This window comes from Musca domestica, unplaced genomic scaffold (genome assembly GCF_030504385.1).
Source record: "Musca domestica strain aabys unplaced genomic scaffold, Musca_domestica.polishedcontigs.V.1.1 18, whole genome shotgun sequence".
Classification (NCBI taxonomy): Eukaryota; Metazoa; Arthropoda; class Insecta; order Diptera; family Muscidae; genus Musca; species Musca domestica.
In genome coordinates this window covers 5077554-5103639 of record NW_026712238.1, presented here as the reverse complement: position 1 = coordinate 5103639, position 26086 = coordinate 5077554, and the positions used below count along the sequence as shown (strand labels likewise).

General features: G+C 35.4%; 2 protein-coding genes across 10 annotated transcripts in view; one reads left to right on the top strand and one right to left on the bottom strand.

The window, feature by feature from the left end:
• Positions 1-24426, top strand: part of LOC101891160 (uncharacterized) — a 66806-nt gene extending 42380 nt beyond the window's left edge. For 5 of the 6 annotated variants that reach the window (XM_059120875.1, XM_059120874.1, XM_005177815.4 and 2 more), the window contains 8 exons: positions 6504-7246; positions 14215-16620; positions 16687-16783; positions 19550-19676; positions 19741-20483; positions 20624-20758; positions 20813-21336; positions 23811-24426. In XM_059120875.1, coding sequence (XP_058976858.1) covers positions 6513-7246; positions 14215-16620; positions 16687-16783; positions 19550-19676; positions 19741-20483; positions 20624-20758; positions 20813-21336; positions 23811-23946 — 4902 coding nt within the window. In that variant the 5' untranslated portion in view covers positions 6504-6512 and the 3' untranslated portion in view covers positions 23947-24426. Of the gene's footprint in view, positions 1-6503; positions 7247-13780; positions 14133-14214; positions 16621-16686; positions 16784-19549; positions 19677-19740; positions 20484-20623; positions 20759-20812; positions 21337-23810 lie in introns of those variants that run through there. The other variant, XM_059120877.1, reaches the window with a different exon arrangement.
• Positions 24427-24513: 87 nt separating this feature from the next.
• Positions 24514-26086, bottom strand: part of LOC101890871 (mucin-2) — a 54763-nt gene continuing 53190 nt past the window's right edge. Inside the window, exons 3-6 of one of the 4 annotated variants that reach the window (XM_011291887.3) lie at positions 25451-25577; positions 25192-25361; positions 24757-25124; positions 24514-24694 (exon numbers count right to left, since the gene is read on the bottom strand). In XM_011291887.3, the coding sequence (XP_011290189.1) occupies positions 24526-24694; positions 24757-25124; positions 25192-25361; positions 25451-25577 (834 nt within the window). In that variant the 3' untranslated portion in view covers positions 24514-24525. The remainder of the gene's footprint in view (positions 24695-24756; positions 25125-25191; positions 25362-25450; positions 25578-26086) is intronic. The other 3 variants (XM_005177813.4, XM_005177814.4, XM_020034783.2) reach the window with 3 other exon arrangements.

Genomic DNA, 26086 nt, shown 5'->3' with positions numbered 1-26086 from the left:
CGGCCCATACCATCACCATGACCGGCGCTTGAGTTTTGGTGTTTGTTTACATACGAGAGGGAGTGGACCGAAATTGGTCATTTTCGAACTCGACCTAAGTTTGATGGAAGCATAACTATCTACCAAGTTTTATCCAACTTTAACTTTGAAGCGGACGGACATCAGATGGGAACTATAGCCATTTTTGAAAAGATTTTCGGACAAAGATATATATACATAACCGATCTCCACAAAATTTGATAAATTTTATTTCTAAGCTGTATCGTGAACTAAAAATCTGTGTTATAATGAACCGAATATCACAAAATTTCAATGGAGTTCGTCTTGTTGTTTCCTTCTGCATTACGTGAAATATTTTTCAATGTGTTGCCTGATTGTTTGAAGAATTAAGTAGTTTTTGACGAAAAAAGAAATTGAGAAATCGGTTATGTCTTTAAGTAAGTTAACTAGTGCATGGAATATATCAGAGCCGAGCAGACGATTCACATAAGAAAAAATAAAGTTTTTCGTCAGTTTGGGATTTGGGTTAGAATAGAAATCTATTGTTGGGGAGATGATCGCAAAATATTGAAGGACGAGATTGACCAAAAGAGCTTGGGATAGTGGGTGAAATGGATCATAATGTTTGTGTTTTAAAATTTTCATTCAATCGCGAGTAAAAGTTTGTGTTAAAAGTTTTCCCCAAAAAGTATGTAACACCTCGAAATATTGGTCCAACACGTAGGATCTTCGGTCGGTCTAAATGGAGGTGGGATCATGGTCAGAATAGAAGCCTATTGTTGGGAAAGATGATTGCAAAATATTTAGGGGTTGAAATGAATTCAAAGCAGACAATCTTCTTGATTTTGCAGATATCGGATATGTAGCGAAATAGGTACAACCTACATGTAAATGAAATAGATTTTAGTTATTCTCCTTATACGTCAAGAACCACTGGACAGATTTTCACAATTCTCATCATTTCGGAATTGATAATATCTAAGAAAATCGCGTAAACAATAGACAGTAAAAAAGTGAATATTTTTTGTTACATTTTCCCAATTTTTGTCTAATTTTTATCGCATGCTATTTTTTCCATTTGACTTACAATTTTGAATTGCAAATGTTCTAACGTTTTTCTACACCCCGCAACACTATATTTTTAGGGTATTATATACAGGTCGCAACTATTGTGCGATGCTCACGAAATTTTGCATGGGTTTAGGGTCATAATTAAAGCCTATTGTTTACATTTAGAGGTTCAAATGGACCAAAAAAAAAATTAAAATTTTCCTGATTTTGCAGTCGCTCTACAGGTCACAATTAAAAACCAATCGACACGAAATATTTGAATACTTACGGAGTGCGTAAATATTCTGGAAATGCCCCCGACCAAAAAGCTAATGGTGGGGCTCTATGACATCATATTAGAAACAAAATCTTCCAAAATGGATTTGGATATAAGCAGCCTTTCAACATATTGTGGTGTTGTGGGGTATCACATAGTCGGCCCAGTTACGGTGAATTAAAAAAAAATTTATAATTTTTAAAAATTTATAATTTTTTTTTTTTAAAAAATTTATAATTTTTTTTTTTTAATTTTATTTTCATTATTAAATATTTCATAAATAATTCGTATAACACTTAAAATATATTCTAAAACAACTTCAATAAAAAATTTTTCAAACTTAGAAATCCAAACGTCTGCGGGCTGGCGTTGGTGGCGGTGGCTTATGCATGGTCAGCAAATGATGCAAAAGTTCGATGCGATAAATTTCAACTTTTACTTTTGAAGATTTCTCAACGCTTTCAATATCGTTTTTATTGAATGTATTCATTTGTTGTTTGCCAACGACATAGGTTAGGGGTGTCCTTGGACTTTCGATTTTTGTTGTCTTGACAAGGCCGGGTGTGGATGGAACTTTTTCAGTTGTCTGTTTATTCATAATTGTGGATGCCACTTTCGCCGGTCTTTTTCTTTCCTGGATTTTGGTTCCAGTCTTGATTTTCTCATCTTTTGTAGATATGAGTTTCACGGTATTATTTTCCATATTAAATGTAACTGATTTTTTCATTTCTGTAATTTCTTGTGATTTTAATTGAGGCGCGATGACATTTGACAGTGATCCCATATTGGCTTCGGTACTGTTTGATGTTGTTTTTAATGGCGACGATGGTGGTGATGACAGCTTTTGCATTGCCGATGACTCCAATTGTTCTTGTATTGTTTTCGAGGATCGCGTTCTACACTTTATACGTTCACATTTATGGCACTTGTGCCTTTTCATTGGAGAATTTTGAAATTCCGAGGCTATGCTTGAAGTTTGCACTGAAGCTGTTATGGTGAGACGTGGACTTTGACTTTTCAGTTTGATGCCTTCTTCGTCGTTCGGTAAGCTGAGAGCCTCGATTACAATTTTCACAACTTTTACAATGACAAAGAAAATGCCAATCATGGACTTCATGACATTATCTGAATTTCTTTCGCGTTTCTTACTGGCTGGCGATGAGGTTGCTCCACTTAAGATATTATTACTCATTTTTAAGAATAATTTTTTTATTTAAATATAACTAACAACAAGTTGTGTAATCAGCTTGCAATTCCAATAGCGAATGCTGACTTCTCCCTGGTTGTGATAATATTTATATATGAACTGCCAGCCAGGACAGGAACGCCAGGTACGTGCTTACACAAGGTTATATTGCACAATATTTGGAAAATAACTAATTGATCTGGGATCATAAAATAATAAAACGGATTTATTTACTCCACAGTAATCTTTTTGAGTGGTAGGAAAAATTTGTGGCTTAGCACCACAATCTACGCAGGTAGCAGCTTAAGGGAGATCACAATAATCGTAGGTAATTATAGGATACAGACCTGACATGGCATAACCCTTTATTATCATTTTGAAAGGAGTTATGATGATACTTAAGATTTAGTGTTGGGATTGTTTTGAATTTTAATGACATAACACGTAATAAATCGTTTTCGAAAAATAAGGTTTTATGAAACTATTTTAAATGAAATAAATCTTCTCTCATATATTCCTCACGAGAGTCATTTACAACAAATTAATCATCCTTAAGAACTAGGATGATACGGGTTGTTGTAATATAATAATTTCTCTACAGATATATATTTAATGATGTTCAATAAGGACGGAGACAGTGCTGCGTAGCTGATATCTATGCAGGAGCTAAAAGAAATAATTTTATCTTTGATGGCTGCAATGATGGATTCAATGTGGCAATACATGTTTTATATTTCTAATTAAAATCGATATGTTTTTAGAATAAGGGCCTTTGGGAAATTTGTAGAATATTTATTCCCCACAACACATTGTGTTGAGGATATTATAAGTTTGATTGGGCCAAGTTTGTAACATGTCGATCTTCCTATCTCGCCGAGCTGATCAAAGGCTATAGTCGTTCGGGGCCGGCCATGTGATACCCTACAACACTAGAATATGTTAGAAGAAACCTTTTGTACAAATCTATTTTTTATACCCTACAACACTATGTGTTGGGGGTATTTAAGTTTGATTGGGCCAAAAATTATGTAACACCTCGAAATATGGGTTTCCCACATAGTAGTATAGTATAGAAAATATATATGGATCTTCCTATCTCGCCGAGCTGAGTGGATCTAGCTATTTATGTCTGTCCGTCCGTCTGACCATGTTAATTTGTAATCACTCTACAGGTCGCAATTATGGCCCAATCTTCACGAAATTTAGAATGGAGGTGGGGCTAGGGCCAGAATAGAACCCTATTGGAGATGATCGCATAATATTTAGAGGTTCAAATGGACCAAAAACTGAAAAATTTACTGATTTTGCAGTTGCTCTATATGTCATAAATATGAACCAATCGACGCGAAAATTTACATGAAGTTAGAGTTTGGGATTGGACAGAAACCTACCAATATTTCCAATATATATTGGACAATAATTAGCGGGTAAAATAGACCCTAACTTTTATGTTAGAAAATAGGAAAATTTCCACTAAACTGCGAATATTTTTAATCCCAGCCAAATCACAAACACATTAAAAGATCACTTCTTACCATTAAAGTGATGCTAATAGCCAAGGAATCGGATATATAGCAAAATAGGTACAATATATATGTTAAAAAAATTATCTCATTTATTCTGCTTATAAATTTAGAACCGCTTGACCGATTTTCACAATTCCCATCAATTCGAAATGGTCTTTTGCCAGAAAAAAAATAAAATCTAAGAAAATGGCGGGATAATAAAAATAAAATAAAATAGTTATATCTTTTGCTTCATTTTTTCCATTATTGTCATATTTTTTTATCGCATGCGATTTTTTCGACTTGACTTACAATTTTGCATTTTAAATTTTCTAAATGTTTACACCCCCAACACTACGTTTTGAGGGTATTATATGTATGTCGCAATTTTCGTCTGATTCTCATGAAATTTTGCATGGGGGTAGGGTCGGAATTGAAGCCTATTGTTCTTAGGATGTACATTTAAAAAAATTTAAAATTTTCTAATTTTGTAGTCGTTCTATAGACCACAATTCAAAACTAATCGACACGAAATTTCATATCGGAAGAGAGTTGAGGACATGGAAGAAGTCTAGCATTTTGGATGGCCATTGGATTATATTTAGCTGTAAAATGGACCACAACTTTCGTGTGCAATTCTTTTGAATACTTCACAACACTACGGATTGGTCTTTGGCATTATTTCAAAAACGAAATCTTCCAAAATGGATTTGAATATATGGGACTTCGAATATATTGTATTGTTGTAGGGTATCACATGGTCGGCCCCGCACGACTATAGCCTTTGCTTACTTGTTAAAATGTGGAAAAAATTTCAATTATGTCATGGAGCACTGCCCAGATATTACCCTTAACATTTTGACCAGGGACATTTGGCCAAAATTAACGCAATCAATTGTGTGATCAGGAAATTGTTTTCTGTTTTTGGTTCATTGGAATCCCTAAATATTTTGCGATCATCTCCAAAAGTAAGAGGCCCCTCTGTATCTCCAAATTTAGACTCATCCATATGATTTGCTTGTCTACTATATTTAGCTATATTCGTCAACGAAAACACCGTAAAAAAGCCGAAAGTTCGGCTTTTGTGTATTTTGGATTTCGCCTGTAATTATTTTCAGCCTTTCGGTAGAATGGAAATGTTGGAGTTTTTCACACAAAAGTAGTGGTCCATTCTACCCGCTGTCCTAAACTCTAAGTTCATGCGAGATTTCGTATCCTTTGGTTTCTGTTTGTGACCCTTATAACGGCTGCAAAATCAAGAACATATTTAGTTGTTGGTCCATTTCAACCCCTAAATATATTGCGGACATCTTTAAAAACAATGGGCCTAGCCCTTCTGATTCTAACCCTAACCTTATTAAAATTTTCGTGAAGATCGAAATATTGAAATATGAAAAAATAAATCAAATTAAAAAAAAAAAAAATCTCATGCGATAAAAAATATGAGAAAAATAATAAATATTACGAAATACTGCAAAATCTATATTATATATTTACTATCGGCATTTACCTATCGGTTAAAATTTTCATCTATATGTGTTTTTGCCGGGATTAAAAATATTCGCGGTTTAATGGAAAATTTGACTTTTATTTAACACAAACGTTATGGTCTATTTCACCCACTAAATATTACCCGATTACCACCAAAATTGAAAATTGACCCATTATGGGGTAGTATGATCTACGTACTACATTATAGCTTACACTTTTGCCTTTCTGAAATGGTACCAAATGTTCTGATATCTCTTGTAGCTCCGAAGATATAGTAATAAAATCATGAAATTGAGATTTACTTCACTAGAATGTATTTAACCTTTATAGCTCTTTATAGTAGCCGGCCATCATCTGTGGTGTGTCCAGCACCGGCTACGTGACCTATAGTTTTCTTAACTTTATAAATTTAGTAAGAAGCCGTGCGGGGCTTGAGATTTTCTGAGGTATGCCCTCGCACCGGCTATCCTACATTCCATCAGTGATACTCATTCCAAATTTCAATATTCTAACTCATTTCGTGCGTCCAATACAACTATTACATTTCTAATACATTTTAGTACTTTTCTAATACATTTTAGTACTCTTTTTCACTATTTTATTATTGTAGAGCATTTTTACTTACAATGATCACGTTTAAATCGATCACGTTTAAATACCACTCGTTTTAGTCGCGTGAGGGTTACCTTTTTTAACCAATAAAATCCTCATATTGTCATCTGGAATATTGCCAAAGGCACTATATACCTTAAAGCAACGGATTCCGATAAGGAATCATATTCCGAAAATTTTAAAAAATATATTGGGGGGGGGGAACTTGCACCTAAAATTATACTTTAAAATCTGTGAACGATTCCTTACATAGTTTCCAAAACCCACTGATACCCTAAAACTTTTTAGATTCCAGAATGTTTATTTTCATACTTACAGCCTACAATTTACGAAGTTCTTACTAACCTTCCCCCTTTCTCCTTTTTTTTTTATCTATTTTCAGTAGTTGATCATGGACAACGAGCAAACGGTGCGGCCGGTGCCGGCACCAAGACGTCTATATCCCGAACTACGTAAGAGCGAATATGAAAATGTTGCCGTTGAACTTATAAACAAAAATCTTAACATTAAATCGGAAAATCTCCAAACGAATGCCAACAATAATGAAAAAGTACCAAATAACAAGGTATTCCTGCTGTACCCCACCCTCCCCGAAGATGATGACATAACACCGACAAACAACAACAATAAATCCATACTCACGGAAACAAATGATCTGTATGGACCCAATGCAAATGAAAATGTTGCCATATATGCAGCACCAACACCGAAACCAGCCCCCCGTCCACGCAAGCCACAAAACAATGAAATACAAAGTTATGAAAATACGGTAATTGTACCGGCCTCTTCTGGGGAACCAACTTCGTTGAACAGTTTAGACGGCTCCGGTGGAGCAGTTAATAAAATCAATAATGAATCTGCAATACAAGTAACACGTCGTGCTCCTGAACTGCCACCGAAAACCTATTTAAATTCTGAACGTGAAATGGAACGGCGACGGCGTTATTCCATTTCCAGTGAAGTATCGACCACAAGTAGTTACCACAAGGACTCCGATCTGAAGGATATTAATTTTAAACGAGACAAACTCAATAAATCATCGATGAGTTATAAGTCATCAACATCTTCACTGGCCGATTCCATAGAGAGTTCGGAAAACAGCAAATACAAGTCACCATCACCCGGGTATGTAAAGGACGGTAACTGCCAAGGCAACAGCACTGATTCTCATGACATTTCTGATCATTCCATTGACGATAGTGAGGAAGAAAATGGGAATATAATCGATAACTGTATTCTGAATTCGATCTCCAGTGATAAGTAATATACAAATATGCTTGATTTCATATTGTTTTTGTTGTGTTTAACACATTTTAAATTGGCATGCAAAGTTAGTTTGGGGTGATTTGTTTTTAGAATGGACAAAATTGCAATTGGGAAGTTTGTAATTAACCTAAATTTGTATATTATTTGGTAAAATTAAGCTGCACATTTTTCAGATGTAACTCAAAACATTATTTTTATTTTTAATTCGGTGTAAATCGTTCCATTTTTTTCGAAATTCGAATTATTTCAAGAGTAATTTAAGAATTAAATTTGTAATTTGAGAATTTCTTTTGCATTTCGTTACAAACCATTTCAAATTCGAAATATTCTATTTGTAATAAAAAATTAATACAAATTACTCTATTTGTAATTCGAATTATTTTAGTTGTAATTCAAATAATTTTTTTTAATATTCGAACTAATTTATTTGTTACATGCAAACATAGTTTCGAATTAAAAATGGAAAATTCGAATTTGAAATTAAATGTTCCAAATTAACAATGGAATTCTTGAATTACATCTGAAAAACGTGTAGATGGTAATAGCGATTTAGGGTATACAAATTCAAACACTTTTTTATTTTTTAACATTATATATGACCTTACACATACAACACGAATAACCTTATTCTAAATTCTGTAAATTTTATAATATGGAATAAGTTAAGGGATTGGCCTAATTATTATATGTGTTACTTATATGAATATGAATATTTTACCCCTTGTATTAATGTTATATGATTATGCAGATTATGAAAGTAAGCTAAAAATAGAAGACCGTGTATCGGCGTTTTTGATGTTTACATCGCAAAGTTATCTAAGATTACTTGGAATCCGCTTGTTTTAGGCATATAATATCTTCGACAATGTTACAGATAAAAATTCAAGAATTATTTTGGTTGTTTGAAGCATCAAGCGATTCAGCAAAAAACTCATTTTTTCAAAATTTTATTAAAAACTGCCCATAGATGCAATTGTAGCAAGTCAATATACCCTGTACATATATTTGTCTTACAATTCTACTATTGGTCCCAGAAGACATCAAAGGTATATATTAAAAAGCAGCTAAGTTCACCATTTGGAAGGAACTTAAAAATTTCAACAAATTCCGTGGGATAAAAAAAAAAACTGCAAAAAAGTCAAACGCCATAATTTTTACATTTTTTTTAATTGTATTGAATGAAAGCAAAAAATGTTGGAAATAGCATCAAATTTTAGAATGAGTTTAGATTTGTTCAAATTGGTCACCTTTGGAACGCATTATGGCCTTCAAACGGCCAATGAAACCGCTGCCCGAATGTTGCTGCCCGGTATTTTGGCCCATTCCCGGCGAAGCGCTTGTTTGAGGTGATCGACACTTTTTTGGTGCCTACCTTGCTTTCCAAAATATTCCAGACACAGTAATCCAACGGAATGGTATCCGGAGATTTTGGTAGCCATTGTGCGCTGGAAATGAAGCGAGGAACCTTATTATGTAACCATTCTTGGGTGGCCCGTGATGAGTGTGATGGTCTGAGTCCTGTTGGAATGTCCAAGATCTGCGGCCAAAATGTTTGCGTGTGCAAGGCTTTAATACATTCTCCAGAATATTTTCGCGATAATATTCGGCATTTGTTCAATTAATACAAGCGGAGAGCTACCATCGGCTGTTATGGCGGTCCACACCATCACCATGACCGGCGCTTGGGTTCTGGTGGCCAACCGAAGGTGCACATTTTCAGCTGACCTCTTTGGCAAGTAAACACGATCATTGTGTTTGTTTACAAACTGCTGGACAACAAATGTTTTTTCATCGGAGAAAACCAAATTCTGCAGTTCAATATTTTCGGTCAAGCGAAGAAACTTTTTAGCTCTTTTGAGTCTATTTTCTTTCTGTTGCGGTGTAAGTTCTTCCACATTTTGGAATCTCAATGGATTTATCCCGAGCTCATTTTTCAATATTTGCCGAATGTAATATTGTGATATGTTCAGCTCACGAGCCATTTCTTGGCACTGCGACGCGGGTTTCGATCAAGTCGCTTCATTACTTTTCTAACCATTTGTGCTGATGTTGCTGTTTTCTTCCGTCCAATTCCTTGACGTCGGGCTACGCTACCAGTATCACGGTTACGAGTGATGGTACGAGACACAAAAAATCTATTCACATTTCAATGCTGGAGTGCTCTAACTGTGCTCACTTGTTGTTGTTCAGAAATCACACTATCATGCTTGAATACCATCACGAATAACTTTTTTCTTGAAAATTCTCACCAAAATGCTTTTGTACGCTTGTAAACAATATAATGAGCTGTCACTGGAATAATTTTAATAGCTGCCGGACGAGTGGCTCAGGAATGACATCCGTCTGAAGTTGGTTGCACCCTGTATGTGCTCCAATTTTGTAATATTAATCTAAATAGGATGCAATTTGGCACATACGATCAAATTGATCCTGGAAATAAGTGTGTCAAATTAATTAGAAATCGGTTCAGATATAGCTATAGCTCCCATATATAGGTTTAATCTTATTTTTTATTTTTGTCCTATACAGCCGTAATATGCGTCAGCCACTTCAGTTGGAAAATATGACCTGGAACTTAAGAAAACCTGCAAAGGCTTAGCGTACCTATTGAAGTAAAAAATTTACCGAATATCAAAAGGCATTGCTATATGTTATCTTCTGAGAATCCGACATATTAAATTGCCAAAATAAGGAGGGACTTTTAAATACTAAAAGTGGACCTGTTTCCAATTTTCATTAAAACAGTAAACATACAACAAAAACTTCCATTACCAAATAATTGGTTTCCTGTATCCTACATTTCCTCTGTCCTACAGCCTAGACACACCTCTGCTAAATTTCGTGGAGATCGATTTTCGATATGGATATATCCGTTTCAAAATCCATTTTTACCTCTATCGTGCACCAAATATGTAATATCAGCCTAAATTTAGCCCTGAAGCCAATACTACAAATTTGATGAGAATCAAGCCAAAGATAGCTAAAGCAGCGATATATATTTTATTTAAGCGTTCTTAAAGTCGACAATTGTAAATGTCTACAAATTTTAGTAGAAATCGATTCAGAGTTGGATATACCTCCCAGATATTAATTCCTTCCGATTTCAAATTAAAACCCACCCGATTTTTAACTTTTCATACTATTTTCTTCCAACTTTCGCCTAATATGTTCATGTTTATAAAATCCTGATCATTTTTCTTATGTGATTTTCCATGGAATTTAGACTTCTTCCTTATGTTTTAATAAATCATAAAATACATGGAATTTTAACAATTATACTAATGAGAAATGACTATCCAGTGTCAGATCCTATAAGAATCCAATGCCCCACATAATAATGTCTTTGTACATCAGTGTCAAAAAATGTGTATAAAAATAAACTTCGAAAAAAATGAAGGAAAAAAACTTCCCTTAAGAAAACGGAAATAACAGAATTTATTTCCCCACATTTCATGCCATATGCCTAGCCAGCCAGCCATCCACTCATGCATGCATCTATCCATCTTGATCATCAAAGAAATGCCACACAAAAGTTCAATAGCACACAGATAGTCTTTAATTTCCTTTATGTGGTGTAAAGCCGAAACTCCTCCACAGATATTTCAAAATGAATGTGAATAACACAAACACTCCCACTCGAGACAGATATGTGTATTCACAGATACAATGCACTTCATAATTCACTTACAAACAGATGCTGCGAATGATCTTGAAAATGTACCATCATCCACTTTGAATATATTGCAGCTCGTACCAAAAGGGCACGCGTTAAATATCAACAGCAACACCAACAACAACTGGTGTTGTTTGTTATTGACACACCCGTGACAGTTGTGTGAAGATAGGGAACAGCGCAGGAGGAGCACAGTGTTTAAAGAAAAGAAATAGCAAGCTTTTTAGAAAATTAAAATTTTAAAATAAATAAATAAATAAAGAAGAATTAAATGTGCTCTTAAGAGACATAGGAATATGGAACATTCGAATATTAATTGCCATTTGAATGTTTTCTTCGATAAGTCACATTTTAGTTTTTTTTTGAAGTCCACTGTTAATTTTGATCATTTCTTAAATATAATAATGCTCTTTTTATACCCTCCACCATAGTATGGAGCATGGTAGAAGAATATAGGTAGACGCATCGACACAGCTCCAGGGACAATGAACTGTCAAACCAATTTTGGGATTGCAAATGTTGAATGAAAAATTATTTAAAATTGTAAAAATAATAACCTCCGAATGACGTCGTATAAGAAAAAAAAAAAAATAAAAATCTACTTATATTTGAAAAGACATTTAACAATTTTTGACATATCAATGTTCCCAAGCGTTGATATATCTACCTGTATTTTTCTACAATGGCATGGAGGGTATATGAAGTTTTTCATTCTGTTTGTAACACCTTGAAATATACATTGGGACCCAACAAAGTATATATTCTTGATCAGCATAAAATTCTATGTCGATTTAGCGATGTCCGTCCGTCTGTGGAAATTACTCTAGCTTTCGAACGAATTGAAGTAGATTGATAAAATTTTAACTCAAATGTATGTTATGTCTGCAGGACTTTTGGTATTGAAAATGGGCCATGTAGGTCCACGTTTTGGTATATTCGGTATTTTGATGATTATAGCGACATTATTTACCGAAATTGTTTCAAATTTGGTATTTGAAATTCGCAATGGATACTACAGCCTAGGACAGAAAATTTTCTGTGCAGGTCCACGTCTTCGTATAGCCCCCATATAAAGGTACCCCCCGATATTCGGTATTTTGATGATTTTAGGGACATTATTTACCGGAATTGTTTCAAATTTGGTATTTGAAGTTCGCAATGGATACTACAGCTTAAGACAGAAAATTGTCTGTGCAGGTCCACGTCTTCGTATAGACCCATATAACGGTACCCCCAATATTCGGTATTTTGATGATTTTAGCGACATTATTTCCCGGAATTGTTTCGCATTTGACGTTTGTAATGGATACTACAGCCTATGACAGAAAATTGTCTGTACAGGTCCACGTTTTATAACCCCCATGGTACCTCCCTATATTCGGTATTTTTATGATTTTAGCTACATTATAAACAGATTTTTTCGCAATTGAATAATGTAATAGCTTGTAACAAAACTCGCCTATGCAGGTCCACGTCGACGTATAGACCTTAACAGAATTTTTAACGGACTTTATTTATTTGAAAATTGCCAAATTTGTACCAAATGGTGGAGGGTATTCAAAGTTCGGCCCGGTCGAACTTACAGCTTTTTTACTTGTTCAATTTATGCATAGTGAATCAACACAGAGTCAAATTAATATAAGAAGTAAGTCGGTCAAACTTGGGACGAGTGGCTTAAAAGTGAGAGCAGTCTGAAGTTGGTTGCAGTTTTTTCATCTCACCCTGTAAATAAGCCTAATCTTCGATTTTGGGATGAAAATCAGACAGAAGCATTGCAAAAGGTACTAATACATCCATAAAACGTTTTTGGACTAGTGGCATCAAATACGCATCGAATCGTATCGTCTATGTGATTTGTGAGCGCTGCCGTGAAGTGATATTCAATATTGCCCCCCATCCCCCTCCCTCAAAAGCTCATGTCTATGCGTGCGAGGCCGCTTCAATTAACGCAGTTATTCCAGAGTTGCCGGCCGGCGCAGTCGCGGCCTACATTTGCATGAATTAATCATCAAACATTAAATTATGTGAACCAAACTCTTATTCTATTTTTTTGAACAACTTTCCTATTACCCTTAAAATAAATTGTGAGAAATTCCTAAAAGTACGCCATAAAAAAGTCTCTTTTCATATGGCTCTAACATGTTGTGTAAACTAGAGTTGAGGAGTATCACAGATGTCTATGCCAAATTTTATTTATTCGTTTTAAATATTTGTTTTCAACAAACGACTTGAGGTATCTGGTTAAATCGACTTAGAATTAGATGCTGAATAGCTTGAGGAACGAATACCCCCTTATGGTTAAAAATGAAACATTCTTCATACATGGTTTCTTTCATGCGCCTATCGTCCGAATCTGTATCTAGAAAAACCACAGTGCTTCGTCGATCAAAAAAAAAAAAAAAAAAAATATATATATATCAAACCGCCGAACACCATACAATGTATGAAATATCTTTACTATCGCCTAAATTTAGATTAGTAAACGCCAGGGAATATTCTTATAAGAAACAAAAACAAATTAAACTGCATGCTATTTATTTTACTCGGGAACGACACCATAAATACATTCATTTAATTGATTCCAAACATATACACAACTGGATGTGAATAGAGAGAGAGAGAACTGGTGTGGGAGAATAGGGGTGGGTAATGATGGTGAGGGAAAGCGGGAGGGAGGGAGGGAGCTAGTGATCACAATGTAAAGTTACAAAAACGAAAGAAGAAGGAGCAGAGCACAGCCACAGACGATAATCCGAATATAAGTCAAAGAATGCATGGTTGTTGTTGTTGCTGTTGTATTCTTGGTACTTTTTTCAAACAGAAAACAAAAAGCTACAGAAAAGAAAAACAAAAATATTCTCAGTCTGAACTCGATATCGCTGCAAGCAACACCATTCATTCAAGACATTTAATCAGCTCGAAGAGGTTTTAATCAAAGTGTAATTTTTCGCAGTGGGTACTACACAACAGCATACCAACGAATCTCGGTTTCAGTTTCCTTTGATGACTATTGGTGTGGATATCGTAAAATAGAAATATTTTAAAAATATTTTAACAAAACATGAATCACTAGTGGGTTATAGTTGCCATTAATATTTAGCTCTTTAATAATACATTTATTAATTTAATTTGTTGTTCGTGTTTCATTTTTCAGAGATCTCCTTAAATCATTGGGTTCCACCTCAAAACAGCTAACCGAATCCATTGGAGAACGTGTGGCATTGAAAGCAAGGGGAGCAAAACATAAATTGGACAAAAATCTCAAATCATCGACGGAAGCCTTGAGTTCCATTGGATCAGGTACGACCAGCCGTCTAAAGAAATTCGGAGCCAATTTTACCACGCTGACAAAAAAGGATAAAACCGCAACAGCAGAATTTCACATGGATAGACCACAGACTTTGCCGCCCAATGATCAGGTTTTTAATGGCATCACCTTTACCAGCCCCTTGTCGCACAAGGCCAAAGGCATGTATGATCTAAGGTCGCAACAGGAAGATTTGGATAACTCCTATGAGGTGCCACGCAGTGTCAGAGTGCTTAAAACCGAGGAGGATAAAGAAAATGAGCTGTTGCAGCCTCCCTCATACCATGCGGTTATGAAAACATCTTCCAACTCATCGCTGGCCACATCGCATGAAAACACACCAGTATCGAGTAAAAGACCAATAATGACAAATCCCTTGGCCCTGGAGGCAGCCAACAAAGTTTTAAACAAACGTTCACAGAATTCCTTGTCCGCCGGCAGTTCTGATACCATTAATTCCCGCGATTCCATTGATATGCCACCATCACCCCCAATGCCCTCTATACCAGCTCCAGTGCTACCATCAGATTTTGCAAACAACAATAACAACAACAACGAAGCTGCCTATGGCAAAATTAATCCAGTTCAACCTCCAGTACGGCACAAACGCAGAAAAAACTATGAAGATATACAGCTAAGAAGAGAACTGCCCGAGATGAATGTGACCAACCTAAGGCCCAACATTGACTCCACAGAGCTGCATGCCATGAATGCCGCTGCAGTGCAGGCAGAACGTGAAGAATCCTTGATTCTAAGGGAAAAACTCCTAGAAGAAGAAAAGAAAACACCACAGCCGGATCGCAGCGATTCATGGGAATATTATGAGGATCAAGATAATGCCTCTACCTCCTCATCGAATGAGGTGGATCCCATCTATGCCAATCAAGAAGTTACCTATGGCAATGTCTTCGAAATGGCCACCAGCAACAAAGACATACTCACACCACGCAATGCCCTAGTTCAGATCTCCGAAGAAGAGTCAGCAGATGAATGTGATTTGGGGGCGGTGGGTGGTTCGGCCACAGCCAAGCCCTCAAAGGATATTATACAAGAATTTGATCCTCTAATGCACAAGCGCGGCACAACCTTAAAATGTGACGACAAATCCAATCAATTGTTGTTGCTGGAGTATCTGCTCGAAGAAGATACCTATGGCAGTGTGAACGATCAAAGTTGTGCCAAATCGGATGATGATATTAGCATGTGTACTTCGGAAGAAGACAATACACACATGGCTGCTACTGCTGCCACAGAACTACCCAGCGGTGCTGTAAAAGTACTTCCCACACCTAATTTGCCGGAAAAACAATTGGAAAAACCTTCCACTTCCGCCAAACCGATGCAAATTGTCCATCAGAATGCCCATTTGCTTTCTGATAGTCGAGAAAATATGCTGGCAGATGACTTTGAGGCCAGAGTCAAACCATATCTAAGTCGTGTTGATGAAAATCCCACCACATCTTCCAATAGGGTAGATTTGAGCAAACCATCCGCACAAAAACGTTCACAATGGTTTGTGTCCGATGACGAACAACAACAACAGAAACAGGGTAATTCCCCACAAGCACGTTCGAATCCCTTCAATAAACCAAACATTGATGATGGTGAAAGTCCACCGTCCTACCTGGAGGCCATTGGGGAATGCCCGGCGGATAAGAACACAGAGACGACGACGACACAACAAAAACATTCCTCTACCTCTCAACGCACCGCTGCCCGTTTTATGAATAACACAAAAAATGTTTTTTCCAATGTGAAATTTCACGTTGATGCCTTGAAACGCAAGGCCAGCTTTAAAACGCCCCAAAAGTCATCTGATGTCAAGGTGACATTACAAATGATTCCACGTCCCAGTTTATCACCGCTGCTGGTGCGATACGAAGGTCCCTTGATACGTTTCCCCTCCGGAGTGGTTGAAGATATCCTCAAAGAAATGCAAAATCGCAAAGCCATCCTCAGAGATCGCCAATTCCAAACATTCCTTGATCAGGAGATGAAAACGCCCAAAGAAGCCATACCACTCGAATACATCACCACGCTGCAATGTGTCAGCAATAGTCGTGTCACAGATAATTCTACGCGATTTTATTGTTTTGAAATGACCACATCTATACCGAAAAATGGCAGTGGCGGAAGTTCTGGAGGTGTTCAGCAGTTATCCAATCCGAATTTGATAATAACATCTAGTTCGGCGGGTAATGTAAAATATCAACGGACTTCACATCTCTACGGTGTGGGCAAGGAGTCGGAGAGGTAAGGACAGATGATTTGTTGTTGTGATACATTTTTTTAAATAGTTTTTTTTGTTGTTTTGTTTAGGGGAATTTGGATGCAAAAGCTTCTGGAAAGTTTAACAAATGTGGTTCCAGTCAAGTATACCTGTCAATATTACAGAGCTGGTTGGTGTTATCTAAAGGTAAGGGATTATAAAACTATTTAAATAATAAATTTTTTTATACAGAAAATTGTGCAATACGTAGTAAGAGGTAGTCTTGAAATCGATTCGGATTCATGGACTTTCTCGATTTTTTTTATTGGCAGGGAATAGTCCTTGCTCCGAAAGGCTGGGCACAATTAATAATGAAAATGGAAAAATGGACCTATTTAGGTTGTCATATTGTAGAAAAAAACTCTTTTATCCAGTGTAATCTTAAAATATTAAGTGACAGCTAAACTTAGATTTACAAAATGTATGTTAGGCTAATGGCATACCTCTTGTGGTATCTTTGTATGGCGGCTATGTCTAAATTGATCATTTCGGCATAAAACACCTTATGTAACACTATCTAAGTGTAAATGACGCCCAATATGTTGGGTAAAAACTTAACCTCCCAAAACGAGCTAAGCGCAAACTTCGCTCAAATAAGAGCTAGCATGCTTCACTCATTATAAAGTGGGAACAATATCCATTACGAACTTCAAATACCAAATTTGAAACAATGCCGGAGAAAATGTCGCTAAAATAATCAAATACCGAAGACGTGGACCTGCACCGACAATTTTCTGTCATAGGCTGTAGTATCCATTACGAACTTCAAATACTAATTTTGAAATAATTCCAGTGAATAATATCGCTAAAACCATCAAAATACCGAATATCGGGAGGTACCGTTATATGGGGGCTATACGAAGACGTGGGCCTGCACACACAATTTTCTGTCTTAGGTTGTAGCATCGATTTCGAACTTCAAATACCAAATTTGAAATTAGTCCGATGAATAATGTCGCTAAAGTCATCAAAATACCGAATATCAGGAGGTGCCGTTATATGGGGCCTACCATAACATGGACCTACATGGCCCATTTTGAATACCAAAAGTCCTGCAGCGATAATATACATTGCCCAAGGCTTTAATACACCCTCCGGAATATTTTAGTGATTATGTTCGGCATTTATTCTGATGCCACGGTCGATTAATACGGCTGTTATGGCGGCCAACCGAAGGCGCACATTTCCAGCTGACCTCTTTAGCAAGTAAACACGATCATTTTGTTTGTTTACAAACTGCTGGACAACAAATGTTTTCTCATCGGAGAGAACTAAATTCAGCAGTTCACCAACGAAGCATCTCTTTAGCTCTTTTGTGTCTATTTTTTTCTGTTGCGGTGTAAGTTCATGAACTTTTTGGAATTTCAGTGACTTTACTCCGAGCTCATTTTTCAATATTTGTCGAATGGAATATTCTGATATGTTCAGCTCACGAGCCATTTTTCGGCCACTGCGACGCGGGTTTCGATCAAGTCGGTTCTTTACTTTTCGAACCATTTCTGCTGATGTTGCTGTTTTCTTCTGTCCACTTCCGTCGGGCTACGCTACCAGTATCACGATAACGAGCGATGGTACGAGACACAAAAGATTTATTCACATTTAAATCTGGAGTGCTCTAACGAAAGCCACTTGTGGTTTTCCAGCCAAATATAAAGACAGCACACTATCACGCTAGAATTCCATCACGAATAAGTTTTTTTCTGGAAAATTCTCACCAAAATGCTTTTGTACGCTTATAAACAATATAATGAGCTGTTACTGGAATAATTTTATTAGCTGTCGGACGAGTAGCTTAGAAATGACAGCAGTCCTAAGTTGGTTGCAGTTTTTTCATCTCACCCTGTATATTCGGGATTTGTATAATTTTAGCACATTTCCGACCACTGGCAATTTGTGAAAATTCCCTTTTTCGCCACACTGTTGTACGGGATATCATGTCTTTGCACATTTGGTGCAGAAGGAAACAAAGTAGGCCCATAGTTCCTTTTGATGATCTTCATAGAATCACATTCTGAGTCGATTTATGTATGTCCCTATGTAGATATAGCTCCCATACATATGTTATCCAATTCCAATTCAATTTTCCCAACTTTAATTATATTGTGGGCCATATGTGTAACATTCGTCCAAATAGGATGTATTTAGACCGAATTCAGCCTAGATACAACTACATCAAATTTTGTGAAAATCGGTTAAAATACAGCTATAGCTCCCATATATATGTTTCATCCCCTTTGGAGTTTAAGTCCCTCACATTCGTAATATGCACTAAAAACAGTGATATTTGGTATCAGAATATTGACTCAGAAATACGTCTGCCAATTTTTTAAATTGACATCAGCCCGAATGGAGTGTATCGAATTAAAGGCTCTGTTCTTTGTCACAAAATAAAGCAGATTCTTCCTGAACTATTCAATTTATCGTATTTATACATGGTTTGGACGACCTAAAAATGATATCGATTTTGGTATTATTGGTTGTCGAAATTTACTGTTCATCGATGAACGTTCGATGGAATCGAAGCCAATATTACAATAGCATAAGTGTGCATAAAAAAGTCCATGACTTCTGGAAGATAAAGGCAAAATTCGCGAAGACATTATTTCATTATGGGGAACTCCGTGTTTCATTTTATGGACTTCGGTCGACTTCATACAGAAAATCTTTCTCTAGAGTGTCATTTTACATAAACCTGTTGAGAGTGGTAAGTTGTGGGCGTATCTACCATTAAATTATTTATTTTAGAAGGATGTCTTAATCTTAAGCCGATGTAATTGACTTTTTCAAATTATAGGTGAAATGGATGCATGCCTCAAAATATGTAATTTTTGGATGATTATCCTTTAGTGATCATAATATACTCAATTACATTTTCAATTTCTCCAATATTTAACTTTTCCTTATAACTTACAGAATTCCATAACCTCGGAATGGAGTGGAACCTGGTTGGTGCTGAAGAAAACTCAACGACGTTTGATATTTGTGACAGAAGCGACCGGCAATGTTGAAAAAGTTGATTTGAGGAAAGCAAGATGTATTGGTAAGGATAAGAATATCTAACAAAATTCCATGGAATACCCATTTTAATCATTCTAATCCAACAGTTCTCAAAGACAGTGATGACACCATCAAAAACTTACATGTGGAAAATGGACCAATGCTTATGATCGATGCACCGCCATTTACCGTCTACATGATAATGAGTACACCGCGTGAAACGAAAATATGGCGACACATAATACGTGAAGTGGCCCACAATAATGGCTTCACACTGGCCGATCAACAATTGACCAAATTTAATGTTCCCGTTATTGTTGATAAATGCATTAATTTCGTTTACATACATGGTTCAATGTCGGAAGGTATTTATCGTAAATCGGGATCAGAAAACTCCATACTGAAGTTGATGTCCGCATTTCGGGCTGATGCATTTAATGTCGAAATAACCCGCAACGAATACAATGAACATGATGTGGCAAATGTCTTGAAACGTTTTATGCGTGATTTACCCGAAAGACTAATGGGTAAATTATCGGAAAGTTTTATTTGTGTATCCGAGCTGAGAACTTCAACGGAGAAGATACCACTGTACAAAGAGTTACTAGCCCGCCTCAGTGTCATAGAAAGGGAAACACTCAAGAAAATTGTGGGCCATTTGGCTTTTATTAGTTCACAAAAGGCCAAAAATAAAATGAGCATACAAAACCTGACAATGATCTGGGGACCAACTCTAATGCAGAATCATCAATCCCAAGAGGAAATGGTCTATTCGCAAAAGGAAGCCGATGTATTTGCTGATTTGATAACACTGTACAAGAATTTATTCCCATTGTCCCCTGATGAAATGGTTAGTATGTGGTTTGGCTGGAAAAGTTGTATTCAAGATGAAATCAGCAATTTTCGGACAGATTTACAGTTTTTCGTGAGCCCCATTTCTAGCTTTTGATTTTCCAATATTAACTACTTGTTTTTATTTTAAAATTACAGAAAAAGGAACAAGAAATGTTGTTGTGTCTGCAAAAATACTATGCAGCGGCAGAGTCGTTATCCGATTCTGTTAAAAAGTCTGGAGATTTGAAGATGTGGATAACACTCAATCCCAATCCAGAGAATACCACAGAGGTAAGAAATATCATATTTTTTCGGAGAACTATTCTAAAATCCCTATTTTTTTAGGAAAAGACTCAAGTGAATGTCACCATTTCGCCGACAAAAACCGCCTATGAAATTTGCCAAGAACTTGCACCGAAAATGAAATTATCCACCCATCAAGTGACACTGCACGAAGTCATATGCAATGGCAATTTGGAGAGACCTCTACACCATGATACCAAAGTGTTCGATGTTGTTCTAAATTGGTCCTATTGGCCCGAGGATGATCGTAAAAATAATAATTTAGTTGTTAAACCTTTGGATTTCCTAAACGAAGTGCAAAGAGCGGTGAAAAATCTGGCCACCGTTACGCCGGGCAAAGAATTGAGATTTGCCGATAATAAGACAAAATCCTTTAAGGCATATCAATGTGATTTGAGGGATGGTAAAATAGTTGTCTCCAAAAAGGATAAAAACGATAAGACAACAATTGTACGAGAAATCTTCCTGCACAGTACCACCGCCTATTTGGGTTGTGAAAAGAAGCGAGATGTACCGTGGAATTGGTCAATTACATTCGTTGAAAAGACACAAACGCAAATTATGAGGTAAGCTAGAGAGGATTATGTGTGGATGTATAATAAGATAATGGGGGTATATTTACTCTTGATGAATATTTATTGTAACTGAACAGTATAGAGTTCATATATCGTCCTTTTAAACCCTCTATCAATTCAGTTATTAAAAATCAACTTTTGTAAAAAATCTTTGTCTCCTCATGGAGGAGTTACATGCGGGGTTTTACAGTGTAAAATAAGTCGACTTTTGTTATGGAAAATCCTGAAAATCAAAAAATAGAAATCGAGTTTTGTAAGTGATAATAATGTCAAAGGCGACTTGTTTTCACTTTAGTTTATCTTATTAGGGAATATAGGAACACCATATTTATTAAAGTCAAATAGTATATATTTTTCTAATAGTTCTTATCATCTGTTGGCAAAACAACACAACACATCAACAATTCTAAAATTAACTTTGGTTTAAAATGTTAAAATCAAAAATCAATTTTTAGCTGATTGAACAATTGAAAGATCAAAGATAACAATCGAATCGAAAAGTAAAAAATCCACTTTGGTGTATAATTAAGTACACTCAGTCCAAAATACTTCTGCACTCCATACTCTTATGGTTTCAAACAGCTCACCTCTTCGGAAAAACTCTATTTCAGTTAAAACTTTCTGAATTTCCGATTTACTCCGAATTTGGTAGATCAAACTTACATCATGTTCAGATACGCCACACAAGTCAACGTTTTGCAAAAAAAGTTGAAATTTTATATTAGGGGAATGGATATTTATACCCTACATCACATAGGGATAAGAGTATTATGTCTTTGAGCATTTGTTAGTAACAGGGAGAAGGAAGCGAGATAGACCCATAGTTACTTTGGAGGATCTTCATAGAATCATTTTCTGAGTCGATTTATACATGTCAGTCCATCTCTCTGTCCGTCCGTCCATGTATTCTTGTGAACAAAATGCAGGGCGCATTTATTATCCGATTGAGATAAAATTTTACAAACAATATTTGTTTGGCCCAAGAACGAACCCTATTGAAATTGGTGATAATCGGATCAGATTTAGATATAGCTCCCATATATCTTTAAACGATTTCGGGTTAATTGTGTACCAAATGGAAAATATAAGTCCAAATGACCTGAATTTTGGCACATCTAACCGCATTCAGTCTAGAAGAAAGTACATCAAATTTGGTTAAAATCAGTTCAGATATAGCTATAGCTCCCATATATATGTTCCATTCGATATGGTGTTTAAGTCTCTCACATTCGTAATATCCATTCGAAAACAGTGATATTTTGTACCAGATATCTTATAGAGCTCGGAAATACTTCTATTAAGATCGGTTCATATTTGGATATAGCTCCCATATATATCTTCAACCAATTTCGGGTTAAATGTACACCAAATGACCAAAATCTGCCCAAAAGTCCTGAAGTCCGACCGAATTCAGTCTAGAAGCAGTTACATCAAATTTTGTGAAAATCGGTTTAGATATAGCCATAGCTCCCACATATATGTGTCATCAGATAAGTCAATGACATTCGTAATATGCATTCGACAATAATGATAATTGGTACAAAATATCTTATAGAGCTCGGAAATACCTTTACCAAATTTTATCGGGTTCGGTTAAGATTTGGATATAGGTCCCATAGATATCCTTAATACGATTTAAGGCTAATTGTGCAAATAATGGCTAATATCAGCCCAAATGGAGTGAATTTCGGGACGTACGTTTCCATCTTGTAGAACTCGGCTCCGATATACATATTTTCAATATAATCCTTCTCAAAGTGCTATCGTGCACTCTATAACAATGTTATTTTTGTATAAAATATTAAATTGTCTCCGTCAAAATTAGTGAAAACTGATTCATAATTGGATATTCCCCCCATATATTAGTTCTCTCTGAAACCAAACTATAACTGCTTTAAAGCCAAATACTGATATACTTTAAAAAAATTCTTTTGTTACGGGAGCTCTAATAATTATGCATAGTGGTGTAGGATATCATATAGTCGGCCCCGCCCGACTTTTGGCTTTTCCTTACTGGTTTTAAATTAGGCTATTGTTGATATTTTTTTCAAACTTAGGTCAGGAGCTCCTTCCCTACAAAATTCGAAATTTAGTACATAGTAACATTTACATCAGGTATAGGTTAGCTGACATGACATGATATATTCGGGTCATTATTTGGTTAAAGTAATAGGTTTGCACGATTAAGTAATAGGGGTGTTTCTTAACTAAAAATTGCTCACTTGTTCTCTATTATCCCCTTGACATTTTTAAGCGATTGATTAGTATAAATTAATGAGCATACTTTTAGGGGACTAAATATATTATTTCGTTCATAAACATCTCTTGTTCCTTTTTAAAATTTAAAAAAAATCTATAATTGTTATTGCCATATCGTGGACGTCTAAAGTAATATTAACGCACTAGTCGTGGGTTTAATACTAACAATAGAAAATACGAATAATCATTTCTGTTTTAATTTTCAGATCTCGAGATTCACCATTCATTGGACATGTATTGGCGGGCAGTGAATGGGTTGATCGAACCATCTGGTATTCCAGCATATGGTATTGTTTATATGGCGATAGTATATTACCACCAGCAGAAATTATTATTAAGTAAAATTAGTTTACAGCGATTTAATGAAATGTGAATTTATAATACAAATTTTTAAGTCGAAATACCATATAATTATCTTTACTACAAGTAAGACGAACAATTCCAACAACATTATTAAATTCTAGAAAACAACAAACCATTATATATTGTAAATTACTGCATTTTTAGAAAATATATTCACCAGAATTTGTCACGAAACACAAGTCTGGAACTTGCCTGCTTTCAAAATATATATTTTCTCCAACCAATCATTCTTTAGAATGTAAATATCGTACACTTAATTATAAAGTAAAAAGAAGCAATTGTTAATTTTAAGGGTTTTTTTAAAGTTATGCTGAATATTTTTTTTATTAAAAATAAATAATTGTTAATTTAAATTTTTTATTATTTTTTTATAATTATGTTACGCACATATGCAATTATTATTATTTTTTAATTAAGTACTATATTTAAATTAAATATATATAAAAACTGTATTTTGTTTGTAAACTTGTGTTGTAAGTTTAAACACCACTTTTATAAATAAAATGTATTATTACTATTATTTTTGTTAAAAATATAAAAATGTAACTAAATTTAAACTTAAAAGGTACTTGTACGGACGGTTGTATATGAACGTTTCGAGGCACTGCGACAGCAAGCCAATAAAATCATGTAAACAAATGATATTATAAATCCCACAGAGTTAATGATAAACGATAGACCCAGTATTGTAGTCCAGGGGCCGGTGACTTCGTCACAACTTAGGTCACTAAAAATATAAAAATAATATCAGAACAGAATACACAATACATTTTCAAATCTCTTACTTACCGATATTCAAACTTATAACTATTATCTACCATTTCCTGGCCTGTGGCATTTGTTGTTTCCTCTGCAGTCGTGGACGAGGTCAATGATGTTTCGGTAGCGTTATTTGTGAGCGGAGGAGCATGAAAGGTACACACACATGAGCCATGCTCGATTAGCATGTGTACACTTTCACATTTTGTATCGGAGGCTGTGATGCGACTATAATGTATGGCAGCAAATATTAAAGCCACACAGCATAGCAGTAACGATAGCAGGGCAAGAACATACGAATCCATACGTAAAAATATGAAACAATGTTCTCGAGTTTTATCACGTTTTATCCGATGATAGCGTATTAATATTAAACCTATAATACCGGTTATAAGTAGCTGAAATGAAAAACATACATTTATTTAATATTTATATATGAAAACAATTTATTTACACTGCACTTACCACTAATCCACACCAATATGGATTATCTTGAATGGGTGTATTGGGTGATAGCACAAATATCCAAACTGATAGACTTATTAATAGAATACCAATTATTATCTGCAATATTAATAGCCAGCGGGCAAGATTTGGCTGATGAAAACCCATTGGATTGGGATGTTTGATTTCTACTGGATTATTTGAAATGAAAAGAGAAGTTAGAAATATTGAATAAAATTGTAATTTAGAGCATTTAGGAAGTGAATATTGTTAGACATACCCTCATAATGTTTGTTACTTACGACCAGCATACGACTGTGCCGTAAGCTACTTCGAGTTGGTGTATGTCGTCCAGCGATTTTATTACCTTTAATATTTTGTGGTACTGTTGTCGCCATGTAGACGGTCTGAAAGAGAAAAAAATTAAATGTATATTAATTTCATATTCGCTTTATAATTTTCAATGGAGAGTAATTTAGGGAAATAGGAAATAAAACGAAAGTTGATTACAAATCCTTGATTTCTATACTGTTTGTCAGTTATCTTCTTTCACAAAAAAAAAAAAAAAAACTTTGGTGAAGTACCCGTCCCTCGGTTCGTTTAAACATGAACATTGAAATTCCAATATTTATCTCTAAAACTTATCACTTCTGGCGTTATCCTATGTAGGACATATATGAAGGTGTTAACAAGTGAAAGACTAATTTAGAAAATAAAATCATTAGAACAACAAGTCTATTTATTATGACAGTTGGAATTTCGATGATAAATTCGATTGAAATATATACAAATCATCAAAGAAAATATCAACAATAGGTAACTGAAACCGGATCAATATGTTGCCAGACAAAATTTAGAATGAGACCACATTTTTTTTTAAATTCAGGTTTTTAAACGTTGAATTTTATTGAATCAA